The 15,596-nt window shown below is 35.3% G+C and overlaps 1 protein-coding gene across 1 annotated transcript in view; it reads left to right on the forward strand.

Annotated features, from left to right (window-relative positions):
• The first annotated feature begins 1,870 nt into the window (after positions 1 to 1,870).
• LOC129759905 (probable 4-coumarate--CoA ligase 1) overlaps positions 1,871 to 15,596 on the forward strand; it is a 28,997-nt gene continuing 15,271 nt past the window's right edge. The window contains exons 1-4 of the mRNA XM_055757471.1: positions 1,871 to 2,231; positions 2,751 to 2,967; positions 3,209 to 3,559; positions 3,627 to 3,738. Of these exons, the coding sequence (XP_055613446.1) occupies positions 2,001 to 2,231; positions 2,751 to 2,967; positions 3,209 to 3,559; positions 3,627 to 3,738 (911 nt within the window). The 5' untranslated portion in view covers positions 1,871 to 2,000. The remainder of the gene's footprint in view (positions 2,232 to 2,750; positions 2,968 to 3,208; positions 3,560 to 3,626; positions 3,739 to 15,596) is intronic.

Genomic DNA, 15,596 nt, shown 5'->3' on the forward strand with positions numbered 1-15,596 from the left:
TAAAAAATTCAACATATTTTTATGAGTGTCTTATAAAAACTGAATGGTAAATTTTGAGTTTATAATGTCAATTTTTTTCAAACTTTAAACTATATTTGATTATATTTTCAGATTTATAAAAAAAATTCTCATACTATTGCGATTGTACGAAAACTACAACTTTATGCAAAATATCTGTAAAACGAGCAAAAAGCAAATTTTGTAGCGCGTTTTCTCGAAAACAGTTTTGAGGCACTTAGACCCTTTGGGCTTAGGGCCTCATATGTCACTTTATATAAAGCGTTTTAAACTGTAATCCCCAATGCATGTTTTCCCGTTCAATATTCTGGAACTCTTGAAAATTTGTGTATGCTTCTTTACTAAATTATGAACATCTGACTTTTTTTTATATTAAAAATATGTATTTGTTATACCAACGGGCGTGGAAAAAAATCAATAAAATGTGTATTACATACCTACGCAAAATCTTGAGTTAGTTTATATTTCGGGCCCGTCCTAGTTTTCGATTTGATAAATTTTGAACTTTTAACAAAGTTTGCGGATTTTGATAACGATTTAATGCTAACATTTAATTTCTTTACCTCATTAGCCCTCGTGAGCTGAAGAGGGGGGGGGGGCAACCCCCCCTCCCCCCTTTATGCTCCTCTTAATACGACCTTAACATTATAAAAAATCATTTGTAACGAGAACACTTTCACCAGGAAACAAACACACTGTTTAAACGATGCAAGTTTTGGAAACACACTATGGAACCCATATACTTAGCTAGGGTGCTACCGTTGCATGATGTTGCAAATTTGCAACAATTATTGAAAAACCATTATATCAGAGAAAAAACAAAAAAAAATCCTCAATTTGTGTTTATTATGTGAATTACTTTAGTGTGAATACGAAAATATTTTTTTTGAGTCGAACAAAATTTCTCAATGTGAATTAGACCAGGCCAAAAATTTGAAAAATAAGGCTTTTTCCAAATTCCATATTTTTCAGATTCAAGTTGGTCTTTTTTGTACCTATATTCACTGAAAGTCATTTTTTTCTAATTGAACGTGATCTTGAAGTTAGAAATGGTAATTCTATCGAAAAAAAATTAGACTTTCATGCTAAATGCGAAATTTGAACAGTTTTAATTAATTGTTGCAAATTTGTTACTTTATGAAACGAAGGGTTAAGGCATCGCAAATATATTAAAAAAAATTCATTAAAAGCAAAGTTTTTTGCAAGTTAACCCTTTTTCTAAGGAGACTGAAAATCGCATGTTTTTAGAAAATTAAAAATATACTAAAGAAACCAATAATTTTTCTAACTATGTCAATTTGATGTCTCATCATCCTTAAAACTTTTTATGCATAAGGGGTAGGATTAACTGTGAACATAAATTTTTTAGAAGCCATTGAAGTTGAAAATTGTTGCATGTTGCCCCAGTTGACGGTAACACGAGAGCTCGAGTTTTTAGCCTATCTACCAAGTCCGTTTTCAAAACCCGATGATGGAATTTTTCCCATAAAAACATCGGAGGAGTTATAAAAAATATCAGCGACTCAAATACTTCCCAGTTGCTAGGGCAGGGTTAGGCCAATGGTCCATTCAACAAAGCTCGTATGCGTCGGAAATTCGAATATCACTTTCACTGAGTCGCTTAGAATCGTGATAACAAGTGATAACAAATTTCACTTCACTATAGAATTTCAATATCAAGATCTGACTAACAGCTGAGATGATGTGCAAAGCGTGCACCTCTAATCAGGGAATCTTTTTTTTCTTTTCGTTATAAAAACTCGTTGCTACTATTTCTACTTCCGATTACACCATATAAATGTGTTTACAAATCGAGCATCGTCTATCGGTATGATTTTGTTTAGTTCGCACTGATCAATCTAGGCGTTACAATCAGTCGTCGGTTAGACTCGAAGCAGTTCGATTGTGCGCTTATTCATTACAAACTAATAAAACGGTGTTCTATTGCTCACCCCTGAGATTCCTAAAGTTCCAAATTCGAAATGATGAGACTGTTGTTTTCGTCTGTGGCACGTTCCAGCAGAAGCCGTTATGTTTCGCCCTTACTAAATCAGCGATTTCGAAACTTAAGTGATGCTGCGTCTCCTTCCGCTAGTAAAAGCGTCGAGAGAAACGTCCTGGAGTCACCCTACGGTCCAGTTAACATCCCGAAAATGTGCCTTACCGAGTTTATTTTTGGAGGCGTCCAACAGGCAGCTGATAAACCGGCACTGGTAAGTGGGTGAGCGTGATTGATCACTTTCAAAGTCGATAGGATCTTCCGTTGTGTGGCGCCCGATTTGTTTCATGACAATCACAGGGGAAGAAACCTACCTTTCTTCAAATTTTGATAACCGACAATAATTGGAGCATAGCATTATGCCATTCTAAATTTGAGTTTTTGCTACTAGCCAGCATGACGGAGCAGCGACCATGAATTAGTTGATAAGAACCATGATGTTTTGATTCAAGCATTCCTTGTTTGCGCGACTGTTGTATGTTGCACTTTGCTCAGATGCGCGCCAAGATTGGAAATACCTCCACATATCACCTACCCATACATATTACCAGATCAACTTGATTACATCCGATCGATGCAGCGAGATACTTTTAGTGTTTAGACTTTGGTCTGTAAAATAAGAATCACATCTCGTTTACATCAATGACGTAGAAGTACAAGATTTCGTTCTCGATGCTCTGCTGCAGTCGTTAGTCATTCGCTAAGTGTTTACTTCTAATCTCGTCGTTCACAGACTTGTGGCTCGAGCAAACGGAGCTATAACTATGGCATGATCTACGAGATGTCTCGCCGGATGGCACATGGTCTGCTCGCTCAAAAAGGTTGCGCCATGCGCCCGAAGGAAGTCGTCGGAATTCTCCTGCCCAACATTCCGGAGTATGTTCCCGCTCTTCATGGCAGTCTGTTGGCGGGTTTGACCGTTACCTTCGCTAATCCACTGTATACTCCAGGTTGGTTTTTTTTTTTAATTCTGAATATTGATTCCGAAACATAAAATTCTCGAATCTGTTGAGGTATTTCGACTTGAACATTCAAAGGAAACGCTAAGACAGTGTTATTTTCTCGATAGTGATAAAATTTATAAGAAACATAGGAAGTGTTTTAAGCTTCAGATTTCCAGACCCAAATTTTGATGCTAAACTCTGGTGTTTCAAGATTACCATGCAAACTTTTTTCTTTCACTTTTGTTAGAGGAAATATGCCGACAGTTCGAAAATGCCGGTGTTCGTCTAGTGATAACGATACCAGTCTTGCTACCTGTAGCCCATATCTACAAGAGCAAAGCACCGAAGTATCGAGGCACAATCAACATTGGCGGGAAGCACAACGTCACCGAGAACGTGTTCGGTTTCGAGCAGTTGCTACTGGAGGACCACAAAGTTGAACTACCCACGGTGGATCCGGATGAGACTGCCATCTTGCCCTACTCATCCGGTACCACTGGAATGCCAAAAGGAGTCAAACTGAGTCATAACAATCTGGTCGCTAATTTGGCACAAGGATCACATCCCGAAATGAACAAATACTGCCGCCCGGAGTTTGGTGATTATTTTTCCCAATCTAAGCGCTTATCGATTGTTCTAATTTTGTATTATTTTTCCTTTTGCAGAAGGTTATACCGAAACCATTTTAACAATACCTCCATTTTTCCACATTTTTGGTTTCAATGGCATCTTGAACCCCTGCTTGAAATCTAGGAATCATCTAATCTCGATACCTCGGTAAGTGTCATCCAAATTCAATCGTCTCATCGAAATAAGTTTGTTGCGATAATTAAAAATCAAGTTTACCTGCCCCGAAGATTTAATCATCCAACTGTTTTACTTATTTAACTTTTTTTTAATCCATTGAAATTGTTTGCTTATTTTGTATTCTACATATTCCACTTCGCTAAAAATCTCAAGCGGCATGAGATTAGAGACATCAGATGTGAAAAAATTAACTTTTTTTCAGTTCATCAAAATATGTCGATGCCTTCTTCAAGGATCTACATTTGCTTGAGAATAACCATCGGAGAACTATACCATGAATCCAAATGTTTTGATTTTGTAGTTTCAAGCCAGCTCTGAGCGCTAGTTAGCTCCCATTAATCAATTTTTTTCCATAGAGTTATAGGGCCCTATTACATAAGACAAGTCACGAGTCATTTTACTCGAGTGAGCCATTTTGGTATTTCAGTAGTCGAGTCGAGTCAAATTTCAGTCGAGTAGCTTGACTGAGTCGACTGCTTGAAAGTTCATGACTCGGCTTTTTCACTCGACTACCTTAATACGACACTTCGCTCGACTCGAAAGTGACTGGAGTCGAGTCGAGCTACTCGACTCGTCTTATGTAATAGGGCCCATAAATTAGCTTTATAGGTGTTTATAAACGTGGGCCAACTAAGATAAATTTTAGCTTTAAGGTAGTTTTGCTAGAGCATATAATTCGCTTTAAAATTGATTTTATAAGATAATTTTAAGGAAGTTGTGAAAGCTGGGATAAAGTTAAAATGGTTGTACGAGTGTAAGACTCTTGTACTAAAGATGGCGCTATCTGTGGCCAAAAGAAGAGCAATCATAACATGAGTGTGAGCTTGTGCAATAGTGGCATTTCGCCTCGCACCTCTTTAAAGTAGCAATAATATCGACTTACATGTTTACTGCATGCATGACTCGCTCGCACAGTGATATGTTCATCACGGAATCGCTGCTCCAATCGTTTTGCCAAATTCCTGGAGTCTCTTAGGCAAGATCAAGCTTCCACGGTAGATCTGCGCCTCTTCCAGCGCACCTTGGCCTCCTCTGCCACTCAGCAGCTTCAGCTCCAATTGCGGTACTAGCGCTTCCTATGTTCGCACTTGTCTGCCTCCGGTGCGGAACAAAAAACTTCCGCAGCCTGCTTCCGTGCGGAGCAAAAGAACTCCCGCAGTCTGCTCACAGTGTGGAACAAAAAACTTCCGCAGCGTGCTTCCGTGCGGAACAAAAATAACTTCCGCAGTCTGCTTCTGGAGCGGCACAAAAAAAACTTCCGCAGCGTGCTTCCGTGCGGAACAAAAAGCACTCCCGCAGTCTGCTTCTGGAGCGGCACAAGAAACTTCCGCAGCGTGCTTCCGTGCGGAACAAAAAGAACTTCCGCAGTCTGCTTCTGGAGCGTGATGAAAGCTTTCTCCCGGTGCGGAATTGAAGTCTTGCTTCGGAATAAAAACTTCCGGTTCTTGATGAAAATTTGCCTCCGAATAAAAGAGCTTCCGGCTCTTTGTAAAAACTTGCTTCCGAATGAAAAAGGGCTTCCGGCTCTTTGTAAAAACCTGCCGCAGTCTGTTTCCGGTGCGGAACTGAACTTTTGCTTCCGAGTAAAAAAAAAACTCTGCAGAAAGGTTCAAGATTGACGTGTGCTCTTAAGGGGGTGCTTTGGGGCTTACCTCTAGGAGGGGTTGTTTTGGTCCGACAATATTCCACCGCGATCAGTTGGAGATGCCAATAATTGGCCCGAGACGGAACGGAACGGCCCTGTAACATACGAGCAATGTGAAATGAGGCCCACATTTTCGTTTCGCTTTGCGACCTACCTCTGTGTGAGGGTTTTTCCCTTCTTCACACGTGTCGATGCTTCCGCCGGTCGTGATGAGCAAGGTGATGAAAATCAGGAATTCGATCCTGCCTCCTAGAGGGTTTTTTTCTGCCACTTCAAAAAACGGCTGCCACTTCCGAAAAACTACGCCGCGTGGATGAAGCGCACCAGCTTTTTCCCTCCTTTTTACTTGTCGACGTTTATGCTCAGCGGTTTTTCTAATCGGGCAGGGTTGTCAGATGGTTTTTCAAAAAATCTGTATCGGCCTCATTAAAAATCTGTATTTATCTGTATTTAAACTTTAACGACAAAAAACTTATATTATTGTTTTCTATGTAAGCTTATCGCTTAATATGCTATTTGGAAATCAGTTTTGATGGTTTTAACGTATTCATTATTCACAAATTGACAATTTATTTCATTAATTGAACTTTATCTAGAGCAGGGGCGAGAAACCTATTGAACCAACGGGCCAGTTTTATTTCAAAATATTCTCGGTGGGCCGCGCTAATAAGAAATAAAACTCATCAATCATTTATCGAACTCTATAGATAATAACAAAAAGATTTGCTAGATAATAAAAAGTTAAATCGTAATAATTACAAATTTTAAGCGATTTTTTTTTATTTCAAATCATTTATTTTAAATCTTAGAAAAAATATTTTTTCAATTAACTTTAACTTCTTCGCAAACATTCGTTCTTCCAAACATAGACATCATTTGCATCATATTTTTCCTTAAAAACGTACGATGCACAAACACGTTTAACGCCTTTCCATATAATAATCATTTTTATCTTAACTGGCGGTATCTACTCATTACTTTCTTTAAAAGTCTTCTGGAGCTATGTATTTATATCATAGCAATACAGTATTGTTCCGATTTTGTCAGCCCCATCTTGAATTTAGGGCTGACAAAACAGGGTACCTGACAAAATCGGGAAAAAATTTTTCTTGAAAATAATTTCAATTTTGATTTGATAATTGTCGGTTTACTTGTTATTTTGATATTTTATGTCAATACCGTGATAAGGGGTGACATTGACCCCTTTTCTTTATTTTTCACCCTTCTTACAAGGAAGGGTATACATGTCGCTTGATAAACTAACTTTCGATCCGAGACCCGGAGGGCCAAGTGTCATATACTATTCGACCTAATTCGTCGAGATCGGAAAATGTCTGTATGTGTGTGTATGTATATGTGTATGTGTGTATGTGTGTATGTGTGTGTGTCACACACGTTTCTCGATGACCGCTTGACCGATTTGAATTCTTGGGGCGTCAAATGAAAGGTCTTGCAAATAGCAAAATGGAGGACCTGTTCAAGAACTCAACCCTAAGTGATTGTTTACAAACATCATCAAGAACCTTCGTTATAACAAACTTTAAAAAGCGTCACCATTAAAAGCTAAGCACTGTGTAGAGCAAGGTTTGTACTATCCTAAGTGCTTCAAATTGTATGGTTTTCAAAACAGATGGCTTTTTTTTTTAAATTTACATATGTCTCCAAAAATAATGGCTATTGAGAGAAAAAAAACGAAACTCGCTCAGCCTTAAGGAAAAAGTCAAAATCCTTCGGAATCTTGAGGACAAGGCTGTGATGAAAGCAGCCATCGCGAAGAAGTACAACATCCATCAAACAACCGTCAAAAAAATTCAAAAGAATGCTGACTCCATATTTCGTGCGGCATCCAACACCTCGTGTCGTCTTGGTAAGACTTTCAAATACGTTTCCACAGGTGCGTATAAAAATTTGGAGGATCTTTTGATTCTTTGGTTTCTTAACCAACGACGCGTCGCAATTGACTAAAGCAATAATTAAACGACGCAAATTCGACTTTTCTTCGAGAAATGCGGATGTATCCTTTGAAAAAGGTCTTAAAATATGTGAATTTGTATTGAAAATTCACCAACTTTATTAAATCATTTGGCAAGGAACCCACGAGAACCCACCGACATTTTCTACATGCATTTAGATCATAATTACAACTGTCACTTCTCGAAAAATGAAGTGCGCCAAACTGCTCGCAAATAAGTTATTGCAATTTGAAAAATGTATAATTTTAACCTACCTGCAAAAAGATTACATGTATGCTTAAAAGTATCTAACATTGAATTTTGTTTGAAAGTTCTTAAAATATTGTTAAACGAGAAAAAGTTAAAAAAAACATAAAACTTCTATAACTGTTTTCGCAGAACTCAAAATTACTTGAAGTCTTGAGGAAAGTTGATGATACATTAAAAACTTATTTTTTAAATGGAATGTTTTTAATTTGAGTTTTTGTAAAATAACGTGCAGAAATTTCTCAAATACTTTTTTACCTATTTTCAAAAGTCATTTCATAACATAAGCTGATAGAAATATTGCATATTTAGATTAAGGGTACCCGAATAAGTCGAAATTACTTTTTGAATTCGTTGCACTTCAGAAAAATATAAATTTTGTGCCCTTGTGTAAATTATTTGTTATATTGAGCATTTAGAGGAACAAAAAACATGAAATAAAATTTAGCCTGAAATTGCTTTCTTGAAGAATATTTCATATCAGCATATCGTTTGTAATGAAATAAAGGTTTTTTTTAAATAAAAAAATGGTAAGTCTCAAACGCTGTTCTTATTTAGTTACAATTCCTCATGAAAACCCATTCTGAAGAGGTAAGGTTTTTGTCAAGTTTTGAGTTCCTGTACAAGAGATTCGTTGAATTGCAATTTAGAATCGAATTTAATTCAATTCGAAACGTCGAAAAGCGTCATAGATCGAAATGTTTCAAGCCAAGGGTGATTTAAGACTAAATTCTGCCGGAGGCGAGAAAAATTTCTGGCTTGCTTGTTAACACTTATTTTCAAATACATTTAAGATCAAGTAATTTTCCGTTACTGCGGTGAAAATTTTACATGGTAAAAATCTTCATGGGAGAGGGGGTTAAACCCCTAACCCCCCCCCCCCCCTTTAGCACGGCCTTGAGGTAGACTCATTTTCGGTCATTTCAGACCTCCCCCCTTCCTCCCTCGTATACTTTTGTCCATATAAATTTTCGAAAATTTGTATGGAGTGTACACTTTGGCCAACCCCCCCCCCCCCCCCCCTCTCCACCCTAAAGGTCTACGTGGTTTATGGATAATCCCAAGGGCTATCCATAAACCATGTGATCAAAATGTGGTCAAGTTTCAACCTCCTTCCATTCGTCATCAATGAAAACTCTTATGAACCTTTAATCACCCCAACCCTTAAAATACCAACCCTTAAAATACCAAGTGGTCAACCGCCAAAAAACATACAGTGTTAAATGACTGGGAATTTCAGTTGAAAAGCAGAAAATTTCAACTAAATTTAAAGGCTGACAAAATCGGGATAAAAAGCTGACAAAATCGGGGATAGACAAAATCGGGGGTAGACAAAATCGGGAGCTGACAAAATCGGAACACTACTGTAACTAAAAAACTAGAGAAATTTTTTTGTGGTTCAAATTCAATGATCTAAATTTCGGTTTTTCAGTACGTATTTCCAAAAAAAAATCCACAGTTCAAATTGGCCCTACGAAGCCCTGATTTTTTTTTCCTGCAATTCGCGAAAAACATTTTTAATATAACGTGTCAATCAAATTCGCTGAAATCCTGGGAATAACAAAAATTTCACAGATTCCCAAGCAAATTTTAGGAGAGTCTGCATTCTTTATTGTTTTTAAGCATTTTTTAATAGATTTTATCAATTAAACTTTAGTGCCACTGGGAAAAGATTTCGAAGGCATGTTGAAGAAAACATCTTAACGTTTTGAATATGAATTGTTATTTACCAAGTGAAAGGACTGAATTTGTCAACGTTTGGTATAACATCAGAAAACATTTCCACAGATTTTTTGAATCAAATACAAAATTACAATACAGGGTTTTATCATGAATGTAAATTTTTTTTCCGGCACTTTTCATGCTGAGTTTTAATTCAATTGCTAACGAAATTAGCATTTTTCCAATTTGATAAAATAATAATGTTTTCAAAAAAATTTTCTGCTGAGTTAATTTATCATACAACTTTATCTTTGACAAAAATATGAAAATCGTCATTATGTGCTCATAAATATTCTTCCGATTCTTTTTTAATTTGCGTTTGCCGACTTTCATTTAGTTATCGATTTTAAATTTTAAAACGCTCAAGAAAAATTAGGAAAATTTTATGTTAAATAAAAATAAACTCCAATATTTCATTTCTGACAATGATATTGCACTTATACCTTTGAAAAACACATGAATGTTACATTTCCGGAAAAAAGTTACCAATATGAATGATTGAGGGATAAATGCAAACAGAAACACGTAAATTACATATTTAAACGAGTCATTGCCGTATCAACTATTTCTGGTTTATTGGCTGGTGTTTTATGATATCTAACGAACTACCGCAGGCAAAAATTTCGAAAATATTTCAATTCGTAAAGGCTTCGCGGGCCGCACATTGGGGTCTCGAGGGCCGCGAATTGCTCATCTCTGATCTAGATTGCTAAGTTTTTTTTTTGTTAGATATAAAATTATTATTAAAGGTTAATTAACTCACACCAGATGAAAACATGCAATTTTGTTGGCCGCAACCTTACAACCTTAGGACAAATTTTAAAAGTTTGTCACATTTGAATAGCATTTTGTTGAGCATCTTTTCATTTTAATACAGAAAACTTTTAAACTATGTTTTTAATTGTCTAAATCGGAAGGCAAAATGATTAAGATTTAGCTCAATGATTTTGAGTTATAATTCTAAATAATCAACGATAATTATGAATGTTATTCTGAATTCAGAATCTCATTTCTGTTTTCTAAATTTTCCCAACCTTATTTCTAAAATCTTAAAATTCAAAAATGTATATTTAAGTACGAAAATTGAATTCAAGTTATGATTGAAAGTTACACAAGGGAAAGTCATTTATGTTTCCTATGTTTTAATACTTAATTGATTTTGGAAGATTTTGGGTTCCAAAATTCAAATCAATCGATTTAAAAAAGAAATTTTAATATATATTTTTTTAAACCCCTAAAATAAACCTGCATGAATACGTACAACAGATTTTAAACCTTTCTGTTGTCTTTCATTCAATCAATCTTGCTTAGATATTTTAGTTTCAGAAACACAACGTTTTAACAAATTAAATAATATCGAAATAATAAATCTGGCGTCATTCAAAAAAGTTTTTGAGAATTTGATATTTGCATTTTAACTTATTTCCCAACCTTGCCGAAGTCTACAAAATGTTTTGACTGGTGCCTCAAGAAATATGAAAGATTTATTTTGTTCATTAAATTTAGTTCAAAATTTCCATTTTTTGTTGAATTGGAACAAAAATGACAAAACGGAAACTTTTATCACTTTTTCCTCCAAAGTCAAAATTACTCGCGGTCCTCGAGAAAGTCGATAACTAAATTGAAACAATTTTTTTTATATCTTTGTCATGTAGTTTTGCCAGCGCATAAATTTATTGAATGCATTTTTTAACCTATTTTTAGTATTTATATTTAAACTAAGAGCTTATATCACTTTTATATTGCTTGAAATTTTCTGCCATGTGTTATCGATGAAAATTGTAAATCTAATTTTTAAATCCTTAGCACATTTAGGACTAACTATGAAAAGTTTCGTCTAAGAAACATCACGCCTGATTTTTTCCTGTATTTATGAACTGAAACTGGTTTCAATAAGTGGGCTGGCTTAAAAAAAATTTCTGCATATCGTATAAGAAATGAATTTGTTTTAAAATTCTAAAGTGTTCTCCTAGTTTATTCAGTTGAAGAGTTTTGAGTTAAAAAACTGAGGATGCAAACCTAATTGAATCTGAAATAAGAATTTTCTATATGATTCTCAATCTTTTTCTCTTTATGTGATAATCTTAAATACCACCCTACTTTATAGATATCAAACTTAAGGACATGCTTGGCATCGCTCCTCAGATTTGCCCGTTCAGAGTAAGAGCGTGTATTTTTTTCGCTGTGCTCTCCCCAAACGGAGAATCTTTGAAAAATGCTCCGTTACCTCCAGAGCGACCAAGCGTCCACCCGAGTGTGGGCAAGAGAAGCAAGCAAACTGATGAAGTGCGTTCTCGGTGCAGATAAATTCGTTCGCACTCGGGCGAAAGAGAAGCTTTACAGAAAACTCGGTTTGTCTTCATCGGTTGCGTCTGGATCGATGTTTGGAAGTGCGTCAGAATTTACAATGCAGAACATAAATCTAACGGAACTAAATTAATAACGCCAAAGGTAGTTAAGATAGAATGCTGGTGTTTTCGACAACATTGCTCTGTATAATAAAGCGCATATTTTGATATGAAATATAAAGTTTAGAAGTCCACCAATAGCGAGATATAAATCATAACTTTCTTGTTTAGCATTTTAGAGCTTAAGTTTCTTCTACAAAGTTATTCATCTCAACAAAATACACAACTTTGCTTAACATATCAAAGTTCTACAATCTTAACCCAAGGAGATACGGTTGAATTAAAAAAAAAAATACAATACTTTAAAAATGCTCTACAAAAAGTTATTGTTATTATCGCGCTATTTTTAAATCTCTCGCCTTTAAATTTTATATAAAAATATGCGAATCAACAACTTTGCCCAAAACACCTATCTTTTCATTCCTGACCGAGTTCCTCTAGATTGATGGTCTGCACCAGGACAAATGATTAGCTACGATAGCTTTCTTCGGTCGAAAAGCGTAGCGGTTAAGGAAGATAAATCCTAAATTTGACTATTTGTGAAAGTTTTGAAGTTTTATTACTTAAATTTGTCCCAGATTCTTGCATAATGTTCACAGTTTGTTTAAAAGGCAAAGATTTTTGGATAATTTTAGTGAATGTTACTTTTCGAATTGCTGCTTTTGTAAAATAATGCTTCCCACGTACGATATTAAAAGGACATAAACCTAAGTATACAGCAATTTGCGGGTGCCCGGATATTGTGAAAAAACTACTTGGATTTTGCCCAGTTTTATCCACATTATTTGGAAAATGAAACAAGAAAATCGAATTCAGTTTAAAATTGTTTGTCAAAAATTGGATTTGTGAAAGTTTATTTCATCAAATATCAAACCAAACTTTCCTTCGTATGCTTTAAACATAAATTTGACACTGCTGATGTGTTGCGACAAAAAAAAAATGTAAGTCGTTTTTCCTTAATTTCCTTAATTTCCTCAGATCTGGCCGGATATTGCTCGGTTTATGGAATGGAGAATTTCAGATTATTTACCCGGTTTTCACCATGTTTTTCAAATAATTTGCCAGGAAGTGCCCGGCCCGGCTACGTACAAAAATAGTTCATACATAAAGCTACATTGGACCTCTTCAACTGATGCACTGTTCCGCACTGCATAGCGGCTTTTTTGTAGAAACATTCCTGCATTGAAATCTTTCTGGCTTGATACACTGAGCGACACAGCAGCGTCGGTAGAGCACAATTTTCTAGCCAGCTCTTTCTCTTTTCTTTAGAGCGAGCGACGTCCACCCGACCGTCAGAGAAACCGCAATCGGGCGCACTCGGCAAAAAGATAAGTGAACGTTGATCGGCTGAGCAGTGCACTCGGAAACCGAAATGATAAAAGTGTTATTCGTTCTCTGATCTGTTCTGTTTGCGAGGTGTTGGACAAGCATGCTTAAGGAGAAGAGGTTTTATACTGATTTTATTATCAAAATTTGTGTACTCTATTTGGGGGGGCTATCATTCGCCGTTAAAACAATATAGTTATGCTGTTGAGAAAAAGAGACTATTAAAGCTCCTACTAACCTTTAATAAATGATGGTTACAGTCTTCACAAAAGCTTACTTGTAGAAGTTAATGGTCTGGATAAATTATATGTGCTGTTGCAAGCATTTGCGGTATACTGCAGTTCGAAAGATAAAGGTTTAAAAAGATTTAGCTCAGTTAGCCCGTGGAAACCATTTCATCGACAATTGATTCAGATTTTCTAAAAAATCTGTATAAATCTGTATTAATGTTCAAAAATCTGTATAAAAATCTGTATCTGTATCTTATCTGTATTGACGTTAAAAAATCTGTATAATACAGAAAAATCTGTATATATGACACCGCTGTAATCGGGCAACTTGAAGTTGTTCGAGCGTGGAGAAATTTTCTTGCATCGCTACACGCTCGTTTGCCTTTAGCGCAAATTCCTTCACGCAGTGGGTGAATAACTATGTTTTGGGTGCTTTAATGCTACATCTTATTGCTCTATACTCAATTTTGCTCAAAAACGTTACATGGTTACTTGGGGTATGGAAAAAAATGAGATAAGGTACACCGGGGTAAGTGGTGACGCGGGGTAAGCGGGGACGGTGGCTATTAAAACAATACTGTAAACTATTTTTTTCAAACTTTTGAAGCAGAATGTTAAATTTACTTTTAATCTATCCAATAACTGTAAAAGAGATATGGTTCCGACAAAAGCGGATGTTTACGGTGACGTTTTGTTAATTTTCTATTTTTAACTACGATGTGGAGTTGATGTGCATCTTTTTCAATCTCAAATTTCTCTTAAACTAGCTGGCTTTTGACGAAAAACTACATTGCAGCAATGCTTATATTCGAAACAACAAGTTAGGAAAAGAAACGATGATTAAAAATTCAGAATAAAAAAGTTTTTTTTTTAATCTAAAATGTTGTCTCCAAACCCTACCTGGGGTAAGTGTGGATGGCTTTATACATACTTGATATTTACACATTTTTTTTTATTTTCTCTCCTTCATTCAATACATTTTAGCTTTATTTAGCATTCCGATCATGAAAAGTTGGGAAAAGTACTTGTGCTTTCTGGAATATGCAACATAAATTACACACAATAATCACTACCAAGAACTTTTTTCAAAATTTTGGACGGTTCGAGCAATAGAGTAACGTAATTAACCAAGAAAACACAATTTTGTTGAAAATTTTCTGAGAAATCAAAGGGAAAATCTACCGTCCCCACTTACCCCATAAGGCGGGGAAAGTGAAGACACCAGCAGTCCATAACAGTTTAAGTGATAACTTTTTTCGCTTTTCGTCTATCAAGCTGATTTCTTCAGCATTGGTAAACAACATGATCTGCATCACATTGAATGTGATTTTATCGAAATTGATCCACTGCTGATTTTTTAAAGTTGAACTATACAAAAACCCGTCCCCACTTACCCCGGTGTAGCTTACATATGAAGAAATTAAAAAATTTGACACTTTTTTCGCTTCCCTTATTTCAGTAACTTAGGCACCATTTTCTCGTTTGTTCGGATAACGTGCAGCAAATAAGCCTACCCCTTTTGTGATACCTGAACTTTTCCTTTTTTTGCCAAATTTCCACATATTTCTACTTTTTTCTTAATTATCATTTAATTCCTTTTTTTTTATTGTTCTTTACTTTTTGGGGTTTTGTCAATTTTGATATGATGACATTTTTTATAATGTTTTGGTTTTTGTCTTGTTTGTTTTGCTCCTTTTATGTTTTTTTTTTTTTTGTAAATTCTTTATTTGAAACGGCTCATACCTTTAGGCTTTAAGGAGCCAAACTCGTTTTGTTTGATAACAATTGTGTGCTTATATCTAGTTCACTTTAAAAGAAAAAAGAAGATAGATAGGGAAATATGAAAATAAGAAGAAATTATAGACGAAGATCAATAGCTTTTAGGAAAAGATATATTTCGAACATGTAGTCCAAGTCTCTCACCCCCAGCACATCTCTCACTGGAACATAGGGTGGTTTTCCTCGGGCCCGAAGGGAGTCCTTTTATGTTTTAAGTTTTTAAATATTCGTGTTTTTGGCATTTTTTTTTTTTTGTTTTCATTTTTATAATTTTCCCAATTTTATCATTTTTTCTTTCTATTGATATTAAATAGGTATTAATAAATATTATTATGTTGTCATTTTGTGTCATTATAATTTTTTTTTGTTTTTTGTGTTGTCTTGGCAATTTTTTTTTATTTTAATAATTCTTTTCTGTATGCACTTTTTCTTTTTTATAATGTTTTTTTTTCTTTTTTCCACTTTTATCCATGTTTTTTTTTTCATTGTTATGTTTTTT

Source organism: Uranotaenia lowii, unplaced genomic scaffold, assembly GCF_029784155.1.
Source record: "Uranotaenia lowii strain MFRU-FL unplaced genomic scaffold, ASM2978415v1 HiC_scaffold_307, whole genome shotgun sequence".
In the NCBI taxonomy this organism is placed as follows: domain Eukaryota; kingdom Metazoa; phylum Arthropoda; class Insecta; order Diptera; family Culicidae; genus Uranotaenia; species Uranotaenia lowii.